At 44.5% G+C, this 21,339-nt stretch overlaps 1 protein-coding gene across 1 annotated transcript; it reads left to right on the top strand.

Moving 5' to 3' along the window:
• The first annotated feature begins 8,146 nt into the window (after positions 1-8,146).
• On the top strand, positions 8,147-20,763 carry LOC115905097 (annexin A8-like). Its single transcript, XM_030951191.1, has 12 exons — positions 8,147-8,278; positions 11,519-11,609; positions 11,871-11,965; positions 13,057-13,170; positions 13,908-13,998; positions 14,603-14,682; positions 15,292-15,351; positions 15,850-15,943; positions 17,720-17,815; positions 18,061-18,119; positions 18,969-19,091; positions 20,420-20,763. Exons 1-12 carry the CDS (start codon positions 8,258-8,260, stop codon positions 20,474-20,476), a joined length of 981 nt encoding a protein of 326 aa, XP_030807051.1. The 5' UTR covers positions 8,147-8,257; the 3' UTR covers positions 20,477-20,763.
• The last annotated feature ends 576 nt before the right edge of the window (positions 20,764-21,339 follow it).

Below are 21,339 nucleotides of genomic sequence, written 5' to 3'. Positions count from 1 at the left end.
CTGGGCGCCCAGTTTTGGGGCTCTGGTCTATGTGAACTCATTGCAGCAAAGCAGGTGGGAGCTGCCTGGTGCCCTCTGGGCAGCTCATACAGGCTGTGCTGCTAATGGGAATTGAAATCCTCAGCCTGGAGCTGAGCTGTTCCCTCATGGAGGCAGGGGCTCTGACAAAGAGCCTGCCTTGCTCTCACTCTGCACCCCAAGCTGGCAAGACAATAGTCACCCAGAATGGTTTTGTGGCCTTCGGTCTGTTTTGTTCTTCCATCTGTTTCTTACTCAAAAAGCAGGCCTGGACTCTTGGAAGAGATCAGATAAACATAAGTGCTCCTGCAGCCAAGGCTCTGGGCATTTTTATTCTGCATTAACAAAAATCCTACATTGGCTGCAGATGTGGCTGCTTAGGTTTATGCGTGCCTGAGACAACAAAATTCAGATTCGACCTGAACTTTCCCAGAGACTGGGAATGTGCAGATCCAGGTCTTTGGTTATAGAATTTTTTATAAATAGCCTCTAGTGCTGATTTAGAATCTTTCATCAAATGTCCTTCACAGTCTCAGGACTGGCATTTATATGTTCACATACACCAACCTCTGCCCTATCTGTCTGCATGAAAGTCAGCAACAAGAATTTTTTTGGCTTCAGCAACCTGAGCCAGGAATGGAAAAAATGCTCTTTTCCCCTCTCCTCTCATTCCTTGAAAAACCACAGGCAGAGCATGTTGCCCATGCTGGAAGCTGTCTGGTCTTTGCTCTGTGAATATGCTTTGCCCTTTGGGATGGGACTCATCTCAAGTTTCATCTGTTTCTGTGACAAATTTCCCCTTTTCCTGCACATCAGAGGATGGACCTTCCTTTTCACTGCACAGGAGATTCCTGGCCAGGTAACAGCACTGATTTCTGACTGCAGCTCAGACTGTGAGTTATGTATGATATGAAAAAGTTCTCTAAAAGAAAGCTTTCCTGCTGAAAGCTTTTGCCTGTGACATAGATTGAGAATTGTTTCCTTTTAAGCTTTCAGAAATGCATGGGTCAGTACTTCACTGAAGGTCCTTAGATAAGCCCATCTGTGTCTCAGCCACAGAGGTCACTCACTGAGGTGAGCTCTCCTCACAGCAGCCTATCCCTGCCATGGAGCAGCTGCCTTGCCCTTCATCCATGCTGATGTCCTGCATCTTGCTGTGCCTCTGGGCCACGATTCTGGAGCTCAGACTGTCTGATTCTTCAGGGTAGAAATAGGAGCCCTGGAGAACCACCCTAGGTCCTATGACCCAGAACACCTCACACCTAGAGTGTACACTTTTCCCTCCAACGGCAGAGGGAAAAGATTGAGAGCATGAGTTTCCCCAGAGAACACAGGAGCACAGCTGCCAAGCCATAGCCATGCAATAAACACCCATGGGTTTGCCACAGGGCACCAAATACAGCAACTCTTGCCTTACTCAGAGGCATGCTTCATGCACCGTTAGGGTAAAATACTTAGTGCCTTCAAATGTTTTCTAGTCTCCGGTTTTTTCAGTACATAGAAAGATGTTTTGAGGTGGAAACAGGAGTCTCAAGACTCCCCTTCATCATCAAAGACATATTTGGCCAATCAAAGCCAACAGAAAAATATGGTAAACATATGTGGCAGCTCAATCTCTTCAGAAACACAACTGTTCCTGCTTTGTGCCTCTCTCTCATTTTGCAACAAGGATATCCTAGTTATCAGTGAATGTGCCTGGGGGAGAGGTTGGTCCTAGTTCAGCTTTTTCTGTTGTTTTTATTTTGGGGTTTTTTTTGGTTTTTTCCTGGATTTCTGGTGCACCTCTGTAAGGTATGTTTGGATCATCAGTGATAAAGGGAAAGGGATTTCAACACATCAGTGAGGCTGTTGTTTCCAACAGGGAAATGCAGGAGTGTCTTCAGCAGCCAGTGCCTTCAGAAGGCAGTTAAAAACCCTTGAAAGCCATCATCACAATGGCAGACTTGGCTCTGCTATAGCTCACCAGGAAACTCCAGCTCCAGGAGTGCAAACAGCCTGTACCTGAGACAGCAGGAGTGACAGTGTCCTGTCTGCCAGGACAGTGGGAGAGAGCCTGGTGGGGTCTATCTCTTCCCAGGCTAGTTGTTATGATTAGGAACTACTTGTGCCTTGAAGCACTTACTCTTCACTATGGAAAAAAGTGGGCAGGGAGAAACTCTAACTCTGCAGGCTCTGGAATTTCCCATCTCTCTCTCTGTTTCTGCCAATATTAATAATTTGTATTGCTTAAGTAACTCACAAATGAAAATGTGAAATATCTCAATTCCCTCTGGGCCATACACAGGAGCAAAGGAGCAGCCCTGCCTCTAACCCAGGCCAGCTGGACCCAGCATCACCCTGGGAGGAGAAGGCAGGATGCCTCCCAGGTGGTCTCAGGAAGTGTCTCTGCCATGGGCTCCTGGCAGTTCTGTCAGGAGGCTGAGGATTTGCATCCCTCATGGATCCTGTTCTCCTTTTCCTGAGCCACGCAGGGGTGGTGCTTGCCTGCTCCCCATAGATCAGAGCTGCAGCCTGTTGGGGCCAGCAGGGGCTCTGAGGGGTTGATGGAGCACCTCAGGGTTCACAAACTCTGCACAGTTGCTTTTGTGGAGTCTTTCCTTCCCTCCTGTGAGGTTAGTGCAGGCCAATCAAGCTATGGCTGTTTCTCCGCCCTCCGTTTGTGCCTCAGTTTCCCTTCCTGCAAGGACAGAGCCCAGCTCTGGCTGTTGGAGCACTGCAGCTCAGCCCTCCTGGCCAGGCAGGTTCAGCAATTGTAGCTATGGGGCTGCTCTCAGACATAGCAGCCGCCAGCTTTCCTCTCTGGGTACCTCTGCAGCAACCCCTGGGGCAGAGGCAAGATGCTCCTGGTCCTGGCCAAGCACATGACTCATGTTTGGCATTCCAGTATTTTTGGTAGCTCAGGAGCAGCCCTAACTTAACAGCAGGAAATAAGAGTACAACTAGCCTGTCAGTGTGTTTGCAGCCAAGCAAAGTGCATGATCCTCTCTGCCAGGGCTGGCCCCAGCAGCCATGGCCCCAGGACAGGGAAGCAATACTCAATGTCTCTTTGTTTTGTTTTCCTTTGGCAAGATTTTAAGATGCCTTTTCTACATCCTCCAAGAGAGATGTGGGTACCCATTGCAGTGTTACCTCTGTGACTGGCACAAGCACACTGACTTCAGTGGGGTCACTGCAATTCTGCAGCAGTGAGAAGGGAACCAAAATCAGCCAAAAGGCCATGGAGGCTGCTCAGCCCTGACACAAATAACTGGGAGGCTGCAAGCAGTGAAGTGTATGTTGCTGTCTTGCCACAAACAGCTGGACACAGCCAGGGATGTGAGCAAATTTTTCTTTTTTATTTTTCTCTTAGGCTGCTCTGCGTGGGTCTGCCTCCATCACAGGGTCGTTTCAAACAGCAGGACTGTGTTTAATTGTGTACAATCACCTGTACTTTTTCCATCAAGAAGCTCACAAAAACCAATTCCAATAGAGGCAGGTAGGTATATGCACAAAATACATCACAGCCAAGCATTCAAAGACTTGCTGGATGCTGCCTCTGCTGGCTTGTGAGCTCCTGGCACCTGTCATGTCCCCATCAGACCCAAGTGATCTGCCTCTGACCATTCTGATTCACAGCATGCTTTATTTGTTGGCCTTTGGGGTTAAACAAGTACAGCAATTGCCTGCTTTGTGTGGGGAATGGTTGTTAGAGCAACTGGGAGGAATTCCTTGGCACCAGCACAAGCTAAGAAAGGAATGAGCAGAAAAATGCTCAGCCAGAGTCAGTGCCAGAGCAGAGGCAGGGCAAGTGCTGGTGCCTCGCCCTGACTCTCCCACCTGCAGCAGAGTGTCCTGGGCGGGGAAGCTGCTGGGAAAAGCCAAGTGCACACCCTTCACTAACCTCTGGGCAGAGACCCCAGCACAGGCACCACTGACACTGAGGTGCTGAGGAGAATCTAGCCCTGAGTTTTTACCCTTTTGTTCCTTCCGTAATTGAATATGCCCCACAACATCCAATATGAAATTGCTCTTATGCTTGGCTCATAGCTGCTTGCAGTGCAACTTCAAAACTTAAATTGTGGTAATGATTTTCAAATGGAAATAAACCTATTTTGGGGTAATTTTCACTGTGAAGCATGGTTCAAAGGCACCAGAAGAAATGGCAAGGCAAGTAGTGAGCTGACAAGTAGTACAATTTTGGCAGGGCTTTAGGAACTTTATTTTTGCATTACAGATGCCCTCCTTGCTCTAAATTGCTGCCTTCCCCATCTGACCCTTTTCCCCACCCAGGTGACACCTCATTCATAAAAAGATAATAACTTTGTTTGGATAGGCTTGCTGGCAAATTTACACAGCTCTCCATTTAGAGATCCGATTTCAGGTGAGGTGATTAAGAGTGATAAACAGGAAGAAAAGGAAGAAACAGAGGTGGGGGGGTGGTAGGGGTAGGGAAATGGAGCAGCAGAAGGTAGTGCCTGGTCTCTGCTCTTGTTTACACAATGGCTTGAAACCTGCAGGATGAAACTGCCCCGGTTTCTCAGTGAGAGTGTGAGCCTGTCTGCAGGCACAGCAGCTGCTGTAGTAAGGGGCTGGGCTGTGGCCCTGGAAGGTAGGGCCAGGTGCTGTTAGTAATGGGTGTAAAGCTAAAAGACTTGTGTAAGGGTAATGTTCAGATCTGGAAAGCACAGAGCTATGTGAGTTTGGTCATTTCTTTTATACATGAACAAAAACAATTCTGACGTTTGCTGAACTGGGTCCTCATCAGAGCTCCAGTTCTCCAGGGTTCTGCTTACAGACTGGGTGGGAGAAAGGTATCCCATTTTTCAGCCTTGTAGCAGAATACCCCTCTCCTGCTTGGTCTAAAGGGTATGCTCTTCTTCAAATTTAAGTACTCATGTTATATGGTTATAGTATTATTGCTTTGCCCAACAGTATATCTCTGTGTTTGATCTGCCTTTTCCTCAATGATTCCACATGATTTCCAAGATCCTGGCTGAAAAAAATCAAACAAATGCATACTTTGGGATGCAATTCCCAATGGACTGTGCGGTTTTGTTAGTCTTGAAATGATTTTATTAGAAGTGAACTTCATGAAAGGAAATTGCTGAGCATTTGAGAACCTGGTTTCCACAGGCTTTCATGTTCCAAAGAAGTCAACTCTTGGCCTGAAACTTTCCAAGCATAGGGCCAGACTTCACAAACTCATAGATGGAAAAGGGGGCTGCCTCTATACCCTAGAAGATTTTAGTAATCCTCAGTCTAAATTAGAGCATCCTTTATGCTGCTGTCATTCAGCCTACAACAAACCTGCCTGAGATTAATGGGTAGCAAAAGCTTCTTGAAGTGATGTCATTCATGCATCTTTCTAAGGCTATTGGTACCTTTTTTGTTTAAAAACCTGATTGTGATTTCTATTCCCTTTTTGCTGGCTGAGTACATATAAGGGGCAGCTCCAATGTCAGTTATTCAAGCTTGGAAAGTCCTAGAGCAGAGTCAAGAAAAGCTAAGTGTACTGGTCCCTGCTGCATTTTGTCTAGCTGAAAATTGATTTGGACCAAATGGCTTAAAAATCAGTTTAACCACAGCTGATTATGGTATAAGATGCTGCTCTGCTGGAGATTGCTGCCCACTCTTGCTGGCTGATGGCTGTGCTGGGCGTGTCAGAAGGGACTCTGAAAGCCTGGAGGAGGCCAGTGGGTGAGGCCTGAGAGAGTCACTGCACTGACACACTGTGGGTGTCTGTAGCCGTGGTGTGACTGACCACTGCCCAGGCACTCCTCCTGCAGATACATCAGAGATAGGCTGCATTTTGTGGGGTACCACAGTGCACTGCAGTACAAGCACACACAATCACCATCTGAGACAAATTCTAACCACCTTAGTATTATGTTGAGCACAGTTTCTAGGCAGTCTGGTTTGTGTATCTGGAGTTCACTTTCCAAAACAGAGTAGTACCTGAACTGCAGGCATGGCCCCTGGGCTGGCCGGGGTGAGAAAGCTGAACTTGGAAGAGTCCATGCATCACCTTCTGCCCCTTTTCTAAAGAGCTGCATGTTTCTGAGGGTAATCACTGAGCTATGTGTGAGGCTGTGCCTTGCATTGCTTCTGGTGCTGTAACAGCTGTTGTGTCTCTGGTACACAGCAGTAAAGTCCATGAACCACAGATAAGCTCTCTCACACAGCACAAGTGCTAAGGGGGGACAAGAACTGCAATGAAGACAAATCTGTTCCTGTTTACAGCTGTTCAGGGTAACTATATTTGCACAAGCAAAAGGGGTACTGGTCTGCCCTCTGCTCCACTAGCCTGTGAGTGCCGACTGCTCTGGTTTATATGAAGTCTGTGCAGCCTTACTCTGGGTTTTGCAGCACATTTCAGGTTCTCCAGACCTTTCCTAGCCTGTCCATATTGATTAAAACCTGATCAGTGTTTCTAGGCATTAAAATCCCCTGGTTTGTCCCTTCACAGCCTTTTTAGTTTATGATGGCAAGAATGGCCCCTCAGACTTTTTCCCATTTGCTGTCTGGTTTGGTCTCTGCTGCCCTCTGTGCCCTATGGCTGCTTGCTGTAACTCTGTGATTTTCTGCCTAGAAGGGCTTCTTTGTCCTTGGAATCCTCAAGAAAGCTGATCTCCATGGCAAGCTGACCAATTCTATCCCAGCAGAGGGAAATGTGTGTGTAGGCAGCAGATACTGGCATCCCGAAGAAGCAGAGGCACCCTGTGTGCAAAGGCACTTTGCCACCCCTGGAGGAGGAGGACTGAAGGACCACTCATGAGCTCTCCTTGCAGTGTGCTGTTGATCAACCTGCCTCTCAAATGTGAGTGGGAGCAAAGCCAGTGCAGACCCAACAGCATGTTTGTTGTACCAAGGGCAATGCTGCTCCTCCTTCCCAACTTGCCCTCGCCATATGATGGATGTGTTGGAGGCTGGCCCAGCTCATTCTCGTGGGAATAGCCAGGGCAACTTCCCAGGCCACCAGGGGCCTTGCTGAGTTAAGTGAAATAGCAGTGTGTGGGAGGGAAATAAGAGAGCCCATAGTTTGGTGTTTACCCAGCATCCCACGTGGGCCTGTAAATGTGGAGGGCACAAAGCTCCTATATAGCAAGTGTTAAGACACAGCTGGTGGGAATGCTTCCAGCAGGGCAGCTTTCCACTGCAAATAAATAAATAAATGCTGGCATGGGGAGATTCTGACAAAAGTCTAGACAGGAAAATATTGCTACAACCATAAGGTATTTCAGATGATTTCATAGAAACATTTCACCAAATATAAGTATGAGAAGCTGTTCAACTCAGTTTGTTTTCTTTTAAAAAAAAGATAAGTTTTCCGCTCAGCTCCTAAACCTTAACATGTCACAGCAGCTACTGCAAGCCCTATGACACTTAGCTGGGGTAGTCATTACTCAAACTTGTTAGCCTTAGATGTGTTGGTCCCACATTACCCTAGAGAACGTTTGTGACTCATGCTGTGGAAGTCTAGGTGTGGGATTTGGGACCTCCTAAGTGTCTGTACAATCTGATGCTTTATGGAGCTCCACTGTAAGGTGTAGGACATGGATGATGTGGAGTTTGGCTGGGTATGTGGTTTGTTTGGTTTGGAAATTTTTTGGTTGTTTGGCTTGGAGGTTTTTTAAATAAGTTTTTGAAGGGAGGTAGAGGAAGGTATGTTATGTTTCTAGAGTCCTGTTTGGCAGTGTTCCAGATTAGCAGAGATACAAAGAGTCAGTAATAGTGAATGGCTTGTTCAGTTATAGCTGAATTCATCTAGTCTCTTTCATGCTGAGAAATTACCTGGTTGTAATTTGTATATTGTATCTGTGCCAGAGGCCAAAATGTTAGCAGGGAAGGGCGTGTATTGGGAGAAGCAGTGGAAAAATTACAATGAGTCAACAAGGTTGAATTTAGGTCTCCTCACAAGGGAAGCCTCGTTTATTAAGCAACTTGAACTCTCCCTGTGAGATCATATGTGAAAAACAGGTTGAGGCATGTGGGAGGGTGTTGCCCTGCGGAATTTGTAGATAAGGATGCTTTATACCTGCGTGTGCCCGAGAGGCCAGTTACATTCTGCAGCTTCCAGAGGGAACGAGCCTCCAGAGGAGTACAGTTATTCCATTTTTCTTGTGGTAAGTTTATTGAAAAGAGCTTTTGTTTCTTCCTCTCCTCCCTATGCTTCCCTTCAAATCTCAGATTCCCAAACTCTGAGGTGTGATATGTGTGGTTTTCTTCACCAACAGAGCCAGGTAACACTACTGAGACCGCAATGGCATGGTGGAAGGCCTGGGTAAGTAGAGGATATACTGACACTCTGGGGTTTTTGGCAATGTAGTGAGGTAACTTATAAGTTGTATCAGGCACTGTGTGGGAATGAACAGTTTCCTTTAAAAATCAGCAAGACCTTTTTACTGTTTTTCTGGCTGTAAAATAGCATTCAGCACTTCAAAAACATTGATGAAGGAGGGTGTTGATATGACTGCCGGCTGGAGGAGGAGGAGCAGATCCTATCTGTATCCTTAGTCGAGAGAGGTGCAGGGGATGTGTTCAGGGGGAGATGGGACCATGCAACAGCAAAGTTACACAGCTGAAGTGCTGCGGGCTCCTTGCCTGCTCCCTTGTCCTGTGGCAGTGAGTTCAGGGTGCCGACCTGTCCCCATTTTTGGTTCCCTGTTGTGCTGGCAGGCTGTGGTCACAGAGAAAGATATGGTCAAGCCACAATGTCTATCTTTGGTGGGTTTTAAATATTGCAACAATACCGTGTCTTGAACAGCCTGTCTCTTTGCCAGGAGCCAGAAATGCTGTGTATGTTCTCTTGTAAGTGCTTGTGGCTCCAAGAGAAATGTGGCAGGATTGGGAGAAGCTCATGGGGTGTGCTGAGGCAGCACCTGGGGTCTGGCTCAGACCAGGCAGCAGGTAGCCCTGGTGATGTGCCAGCTCCCCCATCAGCCTCTGTGGGAGGCCAGGTTTACTCCCAGGTCTCAAAATAATTTTTTTCCCCAGAAAGATTCAAATTGTAATCTTCCTTCTGATTTTTCTCTGTCTCCCTATTTCATTTGGAATAATAATATAGATGTTTTTCCTGAGCTTGGAGTAGCTCTCACTTAATTTTTTTTCCTTTTGGATTACCTATTCTCTTCTACCTCCAAGCTGGAAATAAGTTGTAAATTAGAGTGAGGAAAGAAGGGGAAAAGCCTTTAAACTCCAGTAATCCAGTACCATGTTGTAGGGGGTGAAGGCATGAGAAGAAAATGAGAGGTCCAAAGAAGGATGGGAAAAATTTTTGGTTTTCTAAACCCTTCATTAAAAATACAGTTCAAAAGCAAAACGAATGAAAAAATGTGAAACTTTCTCAGAAAATATTGACAGAACAAAATGCAAACAGTAACCCAACCTGTCCCCAGAGTCCAGCTTTTTAAAAGAAGTCTGTCATTTAGGTTTGAAAATATTCTGGTAGTAAAACTTTTATTCCTTCTTTCTTTCATTTATAGGTAAAACTTTTCACAGCATCAGCTGTAAGGTACACTGCTTCTGCTGCTTTCATGCCAATTATTTATATTTACATGAGCACAAACGCCTTGAGTAGTTTCACTTAGGGAGTTGTAGGATTAATTCAGCTGGGAAACAAGACCAAAGTGAACAGGGATTCTCTGAAAAGCTGGTGCAATTGTACTTGTGCTGCAGCAGCTATGTGCACAGAGACTGAGGTGCAGGAGTGAGTCACAAATGTGCTACTCAGCCAGGAAGGGCCGTAACTGTTTATCGGAATTCATACCAAAAAAGATCATTGTTTAATTTGTTTCCACTGCCTCCAAATGAAAGCTCAGCTTTGTACTCCCTCTTCCACTGAGTCACCAGGCATGGGTCCGGAATGTTTGGGGGTTTTTTCACAGGGCCCTTGCATGCAGCTGGAGAGGACTGGCCATCCTTTTCAAAGCAGACTCAGATGGATGAGTCTAACCCGCTGCCCAGGGAAGCTGTGGTGGTGCTGGCCATCTTGGCAGAGGGCTAGGAAAGGAATACTTGAAATGATTGACCAAATTCTTCTAGGCCAATGACAAACTGTTGGAGGTGGCAATGCCACCTGCTCTGTCACTGCTGTTTTCTGCAGTGACAGCTTCTCCTCAGCCTTACACTCACTGCTCAGTGACCACTGGGATTCGAAGCTGCATCTCTTGTGAAGTTTCCTGTTGACACCATTTGCTTCACAGCTGCTCTTTCTGCTGGGAGCAAGGTGTGGTGGTGCAGGAGCATCTCTGTGCTGGCTGTAAAGCAAACTTTTCCAAGTCTTGCTGATTGCTGAACATGCTGCCTCGCTCAATACTCCTCACTGTCACTGCCCCATGCAAAGGTGCCAGCTGTATCCACTGCTTCTCTTTCACATGGGAAGTAAGAGCAGAAGGGACTTACATCATAGCAGGAGGCTGATGGGCAGCCCTTGGTGGTCCATGTTATGTAAGTCAGGTGGGACAACCCTAAGGCTTCCTTCTGATCCATAATTTCTGATTTTTATCTCACTGTGAAGCCATCCCCATTAAAATATTTATCAGGTCATACTGATACCATTAGTTTAATATTAGCCCTGCCTCTAAAGGCAAATTTATGAGAATATAGTAGTATCCAACTTAAATATCCTTGCTTCTGGGAAGGAGAAAATTGTGTTTATTATTGTAATAAAGTGATGATGACTCCTCATGCTTACCCACCCACATACTCCCAGTATTGACAGGACCAGTTTGTGATAGATGTGACAATATATTCAAGCCAGTTCCTTGACTACCAGCTTTGTTAAATTTTGCCTGGGTTCTGGTTGATGGCCCTACTACTTTTTGGTGACTAAAATAAGTCTCAGTGTGTCTTTTATGCCCTGGGACTGATACTATCAGCACCTCAGGGGTTTGTTAGGAGGATTCTTGTGTAGCTGTATCTGATTCTTGGCACAGGGAAGAACATCAAACCTGCACTCCTCCAGATGGATCTCTTCCTTCAAAGTAGTCTTTTGCCCCAAATCCTTCCAGTGGAAATGCTCTCTTCTTGAAACCAGCTGTGCAGAAGTGCAGCAGCAGCAGCTGCTGAAGAAAATGGCCTGTGAGAATAAGACAATTTCAGAAACTCAAAAAGCTGTCTAAAAACTACCCTGTACCAACTGAGTATGGTACAATAGCATCCATGCTGTGAAGGACTGTAATTAAGGGGTGAATAGGAAAGTCCAGTCTATTACAGTCTGTGCCTTTTCTGCCACTCTGCCTGACCTCACAACGCTTGCAGCACTGTCAGCCATGCTTTGCACTTCATGTTCCTGCCAGCAAAGGCTGGTACAGGCAGGTGGGAACAGGAAACTTGTGTTCTCTTTGGAGAGAAACTTGCGTTCTCTTATTGCTCTGCTGAGGAACTTCTGGCCAGTCTCTCCTATTTTCTGTGACTTCACCCTGTGGAGGCAATAAATATCATTAATGTACTTTTCAAATACTTTTTCTCCAGTAGATGAAAAGCAGAGGTGGAAAGTCGTGTATTTTTCTTCTTCTTTCAGAGTGAGGCAGAGGGCAGGTCCGTGGCAGGTAGTTTAAATTTTAATGCTGCACCTGATGCTCAGACTCTGTACAACGCCATGAAAGGGCTGGGTGAGTTGACTCCAACCACATATGTAAATTCTATGTTCTTATAATTGCTAATTTGAAATCAATTCCTTAGGAAATTTGCATCCAGAGATATCACTTATTTTTTACTGTGAAAAACTAATATTAAAGTTTCCTCAGTATGTACTTAAACTTCTACACAGGCAGTAAACCAGACAAGGTTGTCTGAATATTCAGATTGGGATTTTGGACCAGCCTCAGCTTATTCTGTGCACTGTATTTATGATTTATTTTTGCTTTCCACAGGGACTGATGAACAAGCTATAATTGATGTCCTAACCAAGAGGAGCAATCTGCAGCGTCAAGAGATTGCCAAATCCTTCAAAGCACAGTTTGGAAAGGTTCTTCCAAAACAATGCCATTTCAATCACTGGTTTACTGCATGCAGGATGTAGTAAATGGGCGTACACTTCTTTCTAAAAGCATGATGCAAACTATATGCAGGTCTTCTGCAAATAAGTAGACTAGTATCTATTTATAAGGCCTGTGATGAACGTATAAAATTAATGTTTGACCAGGAAAAAATGTTTTTCTCCTAAAGATTCAATTTTTTAAAAATGCATTTTGACCAGAAATACTTTTCTGAAGTCAGTCTTAAATTGAAGTGAAGCTTCTTATTGATTTGAAGTTGTAACAAAAATTGATACCCATCTAAGTGACATGTTGAGTAAAATATTGGTTTGTTTCAGGCCTTTTTAAATGTCAAAAAAGTTCAATTTCAAGACTTATTTAATTACACTTGTTTGGAAATTCCGTGGTTATCGACAACTATGTTTTCCTTTGTCTCTCTTGTTTTTTTGACAAAATTTTACTTTTATTGGGAAAATCTTTTCACCAGCAGACTGTATACCTTCAGCCCTACTGTGAGCCTTCCTGGAAAGGGGACTGCCATGCAAAAGCCTAAGGGAAGCAAATATGGGGGTGGTGGGTATGGAACAATGAATAAATAGAGCCCTTGCATCCCACTAAAACAGAGAAGGAGTCATACAGCAGAGAAAGGAAAACCTGCATTATAGTCAAAGGGGAGTTTGAAGTGTAGCTTCAAGCAGACTGCAGTCCTGATTCTGCAGATGTCCTGGGTGCAAGTTTACATGCAGTTTTGGGAATCTCTCTGTAACTACACCCTTGCTCAGTGCAAGGCCTTCAGCTACCTGGCTCTGCTCAGTGAGTTGAGCAGGGTGGAGCAAGATTTGCTGCAGGATTAATTATTGAGAAAGCCCCAACATCAAGAAAACAGGGAATGTGTAAGCACCTAGAGAAACCCCATTTTGGAGTTAGGTGCCTTTTTCAGTCTCAGGACCTTTTTTAATGAACTATCAGCAATGCTGTCATTCACCTTCATTACTTGGGCCATGGGGATGGAAGCAGAGTGTGCAGCAGGATGATCCTGTAGGTCTGTTTATGTAACCATGTGATGATGCACATTTGACAGGATCTGATTGAAAGCCTGAAGTCTGAATTGAGTGGCAACTTTGAGAGGCTCATTGTAGCTCTCATGTACCCCCCATTCAAGTATGATGCCAAGGAGCTGTATGATGCCATGAAGGTGAGAAAATTGCATGCTGATATTTAAGTAGTAGCACAAATGCAGCGCTAATTTCCTGCACTTGTGCAAGTGTTAATAACTGGACTGTTACATGGTTAAGTTTGTTATTAGCAGTAGCCTTTGAGAAATACTTAATTGTACTATTAATATTCTGGGGGGAAATGCTGCTTAAATATTTATGGCTGTAAGAAAGTTTCTGTACATACATGACTCACAGAGCCTGGGAAGGCAACAACAAAACTGAATTCACACCCAAACCTGCTGCCCTGATGCCCCAGCTGAGCCATGAAACCTTTAAGGAATCAAGGAGTGGTGGTGCAAGGGCCAGGCTGGGGTCGGCTGGGATCCTACCTATTGATAATGTATCTTTACAAGTTTCAGATACAGAGTGGTCTGTTAAATGGTATGAAGATGGACTGACTACTAAGCACTGGTCTCCCTGCATTCTCTTAATGCTGTCTATTGTCAAGATCTGACTCCAGAAAAGCATTGAGGAAATGTAGGGTTATATAAAAGCATCCTTTACAAATTAGGCACCTCGGTAAAAGAAACAGTGTTCAATCCAAATGTGTTTTGTATCTCCAGCTTTCTTCACGATGGTTTTTTACAGCTCAGCACACAGCCTGACTTTGCTGCCATCCAACTCCTCCCTTCACCATACTTCTCTAGCAGTAAATCATTTCCATGACTAGATGCCTGTCTCCACCTTTATTTCTCCACTGTGTTTTCTATTACAGGGTGTGGGAACAAGGGAAAGTGTTATCATAGAGATCCTGGCATCTCGGACAAAAGCGCAGATCAAGGAGATAATCAAGGCGTACAAAGAAGGTAAGTGCCTGGGGCTCAGATTTCTGTGGTCAGAGCTCAACAGGAAGGCATTACCAGCTAGCACTGTCAGCAAGAAAATGGCTTTTCTAAAAGCATTTAACTCTTAAAGCAATAAACTGTGCTTTCAGCTGGCAAACAGAACATGGCTATGCTGGGAGAATTTGAAAATCCCTTTCTAGGTTTTCATCCAGTTGCAGCCAAGGGTCAGCAAATTACAAATTTGGTTCAGTTTGGGTACAGAGTACTGTGAGAACATAGACAAAACTATAGCTGTGCACTCGGTTTTTCTCTCCATTAAAGAGATGGGAATTTATCAAATATATATTTATAAATATTTAATCCTGTTCATCCCTTCAACTATACCTCTAAAATTAGCTCTGGGTTTATTTCTTGGACATCAGGTGAGCTGGTGACTCAGCTGGATGCAAATGCTGACCTGAGCATCACAAAGGGTGTGAGCTGCTCTCAGCCCTGTTTTTTTCCTTGATGACCCTCTTGCCCAGTGTCAGGCTATGGTGTGGGCTTGGGTTACTGGTAATGTCTTGACTGTATCACCTAAAAAAATAACAAACCCTTCCCTTGTCCTTCTCTTTCCCTTGGGTAGCATACGGTTCTGATCTGGAGCAAGACATAAAATCGGAAACGAACGGCTACTTAGAGCAGATTCTGGTTTGCCTTCTTCAGGTAATGCTTGAGAAGAGAAATGAGGGTATAAAGGTCTTCACATTTCTCTCTTTTTTTTTTGGAGAAGACATGCAATAGGAGAGCCAGTACAGTCATGAACATCAGATAAACTGCAGAGACCACCAGATCACTTGGACTGGATCAGTTTCAGCTGTGATGTGACTGAAGCAGGGAAATCTCTCTCCCTCAGCAGCAGTAAGAGAGCTGGGAACTTACAGCCAGCTCTCCTGCAGAGACACCTCACTTTCACATGTGTGTAAATCCACTGTACTCTGCAAGAGTCTTAAAAAACAGTGCCACTCCACTAGGATTCACCACTTTTCCAGGGCCTGTGCCCTCAATGCTGAGTGTATTTACCCTACCATATTTTTGCAATTTTCCTGCCTGGTAGCAGAATAACTGAACAATTTTTTACTCTGCTTTATATAACTGATTTCAGCACCTTTCAGTGAAGGAGTTAGCACTTGTGCTGTCTGAAATATTACTCTTTGAGAACTCTGCAGAAATAGGTAACTGAGAGGATAATTGATCTTTGATCAGAATGAATGCTCTGATCCTTATTTATGGAAGAATCTTCATGAGATATTATTGTTCTTTTTCTGCTCACAGGGTGAGAGGGACAATGCCACCCTCTACGTGGACACAGCCCTGGCTCTTCAGGATGCAGAGGTACTCTCAAATACCTGAGATCACTGATATGCCTGCATTCCCACCTTCTTGAACTTCAGAGTGCTTCAGTGTCAGCAGAGGGTTGGAGTCACAATAATTTGGGGTGGGGTTATCTTTAAGTAACTTGGGGTTTTTTCAATATTGTCTGCATTTCTGAGCTCTGCCATTCCAAAGAGGGGTGATGAGGCCTGGGCTTTGGCTCATCTGCTTTTGATATGGCTATGGTGGAGTGGAAGAGGACAGAAAAGGGAGGAAACCTCAAATGTATTGTTGGCTGTTCCAGCTGCTGCAGGAGGGTTAGAAAGGATGGAGATAGTGGGTGTTCCATTTGTCAGGAAGACAGAAATCTTTTCCTAACCAGCCCTTCTAGACTCTGGTTCACACAGCGGTTTGGATTACTCCAAACCCCTTTACCCCAGCCATGCCTGCAGCCAAACTCTGTTCCTTTAGCAGCTGCACACACAGAACAGCTCACTAATAGCTGTGTGCTAATTCCAGGCTCTCTATGCTGCTGGAGAGAAGATACGGGGCACTGATGAGATACAGTTCATCACCATCTTGTGCAAAAGGAGTGCCACACACCTAATGAAAGGTATGGAGCAGAGCCCACATTGCCATCACTACATCCCCAAGCCTCCAAAATCACAAATCACCCTAGCCAAGAAGAGGAGGGGCTATAGATGAGAGACATGGGTGGTCAGAAATAAGTACCTGAGCCTGTTTTCTAATTCCTGGTCACCCCGTAACCAAAAGCTGCCAGCAGATTTTGTGAAAGATTATGAAGATTTAGTTCTGCTGAAAATCAGCTGGCTCTTCCAGGAGCCCTTATACAGTGGTGATAACTGGGTAGTTGTTTTTATAAATTCAAGAGGTGAGCAACTGAGTACTGTCCTAATTAAGTGGGAGCATGTGGTGCACAGACAGGTCCCCTTTCGATGTGGATTCCTCTGGGGAAAAAAAAAAAAAAAAAGTAGCTGGTTATTCAGTGCTGGAGAATCACAGGGTGCAGCCTGCATTTCTGCCCCAGGTCCTTTTGAGGGCATCAGAGGCTGCTGGGAGGGAAGACACAAGCCCTGCTCCGGCTGAGACCTCAGCTCCCCACTGTCCGTGCAACAGAGACCAAACATTGTCATCTCAATGCTTTTGAGGCATAACAGATTTTCTAATGTTGGCTGAATCTAACCATATCAAGTACTATGTGAATCAGGTGGACCTAAAACTGATAAATTTAGCCGAAGATAAAATAGATATGCCTGAGCATTTTCTAAGCTGAGGTCCTCTGCAGCTGTTTCTATGCCCTGGAAGCCAGCTCCCCCTTGTGTTTCAAATTCAATCTCTCAAGGTCACTGAAAAAATAAACAAGACAAACAAAAATAGGTGATCTCTATAGTATTTGTGTGTATCTGTATCTATAGTATTTGTCTTTAAGAATTGAATTTCATCTTGTTGTGATAATGCAGTCAGTCTTTTGAACCTACTGTGGCACTAAGCAATTTCTTCTGTGCTACAGCTGCTTATACCTATTTGTCTTTAAGATCTGAGTGTAATCATTGCCGCTTTTAAAATTTGTTTTTAATAGAAAGAGTATTTTGAGTTGAGAAGTTTGTATCCATCTGTCTATTCTGTATTCCATTTCCCCAAAGTGTCTTGAGTGTTGATGATCTCGGGTGCTGAGCAACGTTTCTTAAGATGTCTATTGCATTACATAGCAGTTTTCCTTCTTTGTTAGTCCTAGAAAGCTAAGAGTAAAAACAGATATCTGTGTTTCTGAGCCTTGGAGTATCCAAAGTGTATAAGACAAGCAATGACCCTATTGCTGAGCGTTTGTTACTGTAGGAACTCAAACATCTTGAAATCTGCATCTGTATTTTGCTCATCTTTTCTCAGTTGTTTTAATTTTAAATTGTGGTTGAAATAATAAGTTTCCCCAAATGGTGTTGTCATAATTTTAAAGTCCATTTGCTGTGAACTGCACAGTCCTACATTTAAGCTGATTTTATTTTGGCTAATGACATCAACAACCATAAGACCAAAGGTGTGCCTAACTTTGTTGTCTGCTTTATTTCTGTGGTTAGAAACAGTGATGAAGGGTCAGATTTTCACAAAAACTTGAGGTGACAACAAATTACCTGAAGTCAAGGAATTAAGAAACATGAATGCTTTGGCTTTTTGTAAATGTTAACATCCATCTTTGTGGCTGATTACTGATGCTGACTAAAGCCTCCTAGAGATGGTGCAAATGTGGCCATTACTTTTGCAGGATCTGTGTGTTCATATTGCCACACAAGTAATGCCTGTAAATATTGGGTACAAAAGGCCCTCAAGGGTTACCTTGGTAAAAAATATAAGTTCTTTGTGTTTCAAACAGTGTTTGAAGAATACCAGAAACTGGCTGGTAAGAGCATAGAAGACTCTATCAAGAGTGAAACTCGTGGCTCACTTGAGGATGCCATGCTGGCTATTGGTAAGTGGTGACCTTTCCCTTTGCTTTGTCAGAGTCTGCTGCCTTTTCTTCTGCAGTAGTTTACTTATATTAGATGGATCTGCTTTATAAAGGTGTCTGCTATGAAGTAAGGGGTACCTCCTGGATGAGATAAACTCAGATTCCAGGAGCACACTGAATTAATGGGAAGCATGAAGGATCTCAGTCACCTCCTGCCCTGGGCTGGAATTACCATTGATTCTTACTAAGCTTTTTTGTATGCCTAGTGAAATGCACCAGGAACATCCATTGCTACTTTGCAGAGAGGCTGTACAATGCTTTAAAGGTAAGACTCTTCAATGCAACACTCTGGTTTTCATACAGACTTAACTTGTAGCCTGGCTTCCACCAATTCAAACTAGAAGAGCCAAGGTTTTGGTGAAATTCAGCAGGTTTAGTGCAATTTTTGCAAGCAATAGCAGAATCCTTTCAAAATCCTTGAGTAGAACAGTAGTAGTACCCTTTAAACTCAAGATAACAAGGGAGTCTGGCTTTTCTGGCTTAAGAGTGCAAGGAGTCCAGCCCCACTTTCTGGAACACAGACAAAAGAGGCTTTTCTGGGAGGTTGTTTATGGTGAAGACTTGCCTTCCATTTAAACAGCCTGGAACACAGTATTTTCTTTTTAGGAAGCAATTCTCTCAATGGCAGTACAAAATGAGATTTTCAAATGGGGACAACTAAGGTATTTGCAGACTGTGCCCCTGTAATACTTAACTGGTATGTACAAGATGTCAGCTCTCCAAACCTTCTGGAAAGCTGAGATAACAGTTTTGTCAGGAGCGTGATCTTAATTTTCCTGTGAGTGATTAAGTAATATTGGCTGAAGCCAAACAGTGCCTGTGTGATTCTGCAGAGGGGCAGTCTGTATTCAGTACCAGCTCCCACCTCTGTAGCGTGTTGCTTTTGCGTTTGACATAGGCAAAACTTGTGCACACCTCCATGCTGGGCTTGTGGTGTTGGCAGTGGCCCCTAGGAGGGGTGTGAGGGTGAGCCCTCCAGAAAGAGATGCAGATGTTCCACAGGAGAGGTGCCAAGTGATGTTTGAAAGCTGACTCCTCCTGCCCTGGACTAGTTTGCACAACTTATCCCTTTAACAGCCAGTAGCATCACAGACTGCTGTATCTGTTGTTCCAGGGGGCTGGCACCGATGATGGGACTCTGATAAGGGTGCTTGTTTCTCGAAGTGAAGTTGACCTAAATCTTATCAAGCCTGAATTTAAGCGCATTGCAGGAAAGTCTCTCTCCAGTATGATTTTGGTAAGCAGAATCTTGATATAATGTTCTCAGCCATTGCATGTATTCCTAATCTTTCCAGCACTGTGGGATGCTTCCATGGTTGTTAGCAGTTACAATTTCATATCTGCTATGGCCATGGCTCTCCTTCACTAGGCCTGTTAACAACCATGTCCTCGAGAGATGCCTATGTCTGAAAGGTGAGTCAGACCATATGCTCTCTGTAAGGACTTGGACAAAGCAAACCCAAGGAGACACTGCACTAGGATTTTCATGGACCAGTCTCTGTTTCCATGCACTGCATGATGTTCTAGATGAATCTAAATTAAATGAATCATTCCTGTTATACCTATCCCACACAGCTGTGCCATTTTCTCTTCTCTCTCTCTGCCATCCTTAACTACCTCAAGCCAGTGCCATTCATATGTGTCAAAATAATGCCGGGGTATTTTGTTCCTTTTCCTGTAGTCTGAGGTTTTTTTGCTGCCTTGTCCCAGGTGAAAGCCTGGTCTACACTGTGATGAGATAGGTTCAGAAACTGAACCTTGTCAAGGCTGATTGTAGCATTTGAGTTTCAGCTCCAAGGGAATGTGCCTCCCCTGTTAGTGCTGAAATGCTGGTTTTTTACCATTTGTCCCCAGGACTTTGGGACATTCCTCTGCCCCTGTGCAAATGGCACAAAAGCCCTATCCTTAGCAGTCCCTATGGGAAGTCTGGGTCTGTAATGAAGGGCCCTTCTTATAATTGACACTGTCAGTGTCTGTCATGTTGATTAATGATCAGCCTTCAAGAGTCTGTACAGAATATTCATTCCTTCTGAGAAGTGGAACTAGCTTTACACCTGTCACCACAAAACATTCAAAGGGAGGAAATTTTCTTTACCTAGTGAATATTTTGTGTAGTGCTTCTAGACCAAAATGACCACATTTTTGGCTTTTTTTTAAATGCCATGTGTCAGGGCTAACTATATAACTGCCTTTTCCCTTCCTGTAGGGAAGAGATGCTACATAAATACTCAAGGACAAAAAAATCTGAACACAACAGGTTTGCTTGCTGTCATTTGTGCTGACTTTGTGCTGCTCTGTGGGACAGAACCTTGATCAATTGCTCACCTGCATTCCAAAGGAAAAAATTTGACTTGATGAATGTTATTTCAGGTGGTAGCTACAAGCCCCATTTTTCCATTTACTTTTGATGGTTTGTCAGCTGGCAGCAACTCTGCTGAAGTCTGACTTGCTCTTTTCAAAGTCCTTTTCCTGTGTGGGCATATTCCACAGACTGACACCGTCAGCACTTGGAGCGTGCAGAGGAACTTCCCTACTCACCTATATTTTAATGTTTTCTCCTGTCAGGAGGATACCAGCGGCGATTACAAGACAGCCTTGATGAATCTCTGTGGCAGTGACTGACAGACTCTAGGAGGAAGATGTTGAAAAGGATACAGAGAGAAGATTAACAGTGAACAAGGGTCTGAAAATGTACTTGTAGAAAATCTTTCCATTGATCCAAGTGGGGGTGAAAAGAAGATCAAATTAATGGCTGAGATATCCAAAGCTCTCTGAGGGATGTGGATGCCCATTACACATTGAGTGCTATCCACTTCCCAAGCAGCTTTTCAAACACAAGGGGGAATGTTAATTTCTTGTTTCCATTTTCTTCTTTGAAGTTTTCCTTCTATTTTAACCCATGGTGAAGGATGGCACTTTGACATGGAATTAAAGGTTCTTTTAAATCCTCTATAGCTGTTTCACAAGTCTGAACAACCCTACAAAGCTTGGGCTGCCCTGAAGCTGTGCTGATTTCACCAGGACCAGCTGGTAGAGCGGGGCTGTTGGATGCTTGAAGGATGGGTCTGGAAGGAGTCCCAGATATTAATGAGGATTTAGGACATGGGGCAGAACAGAAAACTTAGTGTCAGAGGCAGTAGTTTAGCAGCCTTATCTAGATAACTTCACAGGAGCTCCCCAAGGAGCAGTGAATGGCACAGCCAAGCTGGCTGCTGCAAGCATGTGAAAGTTGAAGGCTGTGTGCCTAATTCCCTTCTTGTTTGTCTGTTGGGGAAGAGCAGCAAGTTCAGGTCCCCACGTCAATGTCAGACCAATCAAAACTGGCATGGATGTTTTGGTTTTGGTGAATACAGGGTACCCTGCCCATGGGAGCAGACCTGTTTCTGCTTCTAGTACCACAGCAGCTTCTCAGCAGTCAGTGGACTCCCTCCAAAACTGCCTCCAACCCCCATGACTGCACCACCAGGAGCATGAGTGAAGCCCCA

Source organism: Camarhynchus parvulus, chromosome 6 (assembly GCF_901933205.1).
Source record: "Camarhynchus parvulus chromosome 6, STF_HiC, whole genome shotgun sequence".
Classification (NCBI taxonomy): domain Eukaryota; kingdom Metazoa; phylum Chordata; class Aves; order Passeriformes; family Thraupidae; genus Camarhynchus; species Camarhynchus parvulus.
Note: the sequence above shows the minus strand (reverse complement) of the source record. Positions and strands in the feature narration are given on the sequence as shown.

Bases quoted from the DNA above. Each gene is read 5' to 3' on its own strand.
- LOC115905097 (XM_030951191.1), top strand. From the start codon at position 8,258: ATGGCATGGTGGAAGGCCTGG. The intron at 15,352-15,849 runs GTACTCTCAAAT...TGCTAATTCCAG, and splicing joins TGGCTCTTCAGGATGCAGAG to GCTCTCTATGCTGCTGGAGA. The intron at 18,120-18,968 runs GTAAGACTCTTC...CTGTTGTTCCAG, and splicing joins GGCTGTACAATGCTTTAAAG to GGGGCTGGCACCGATGATGG.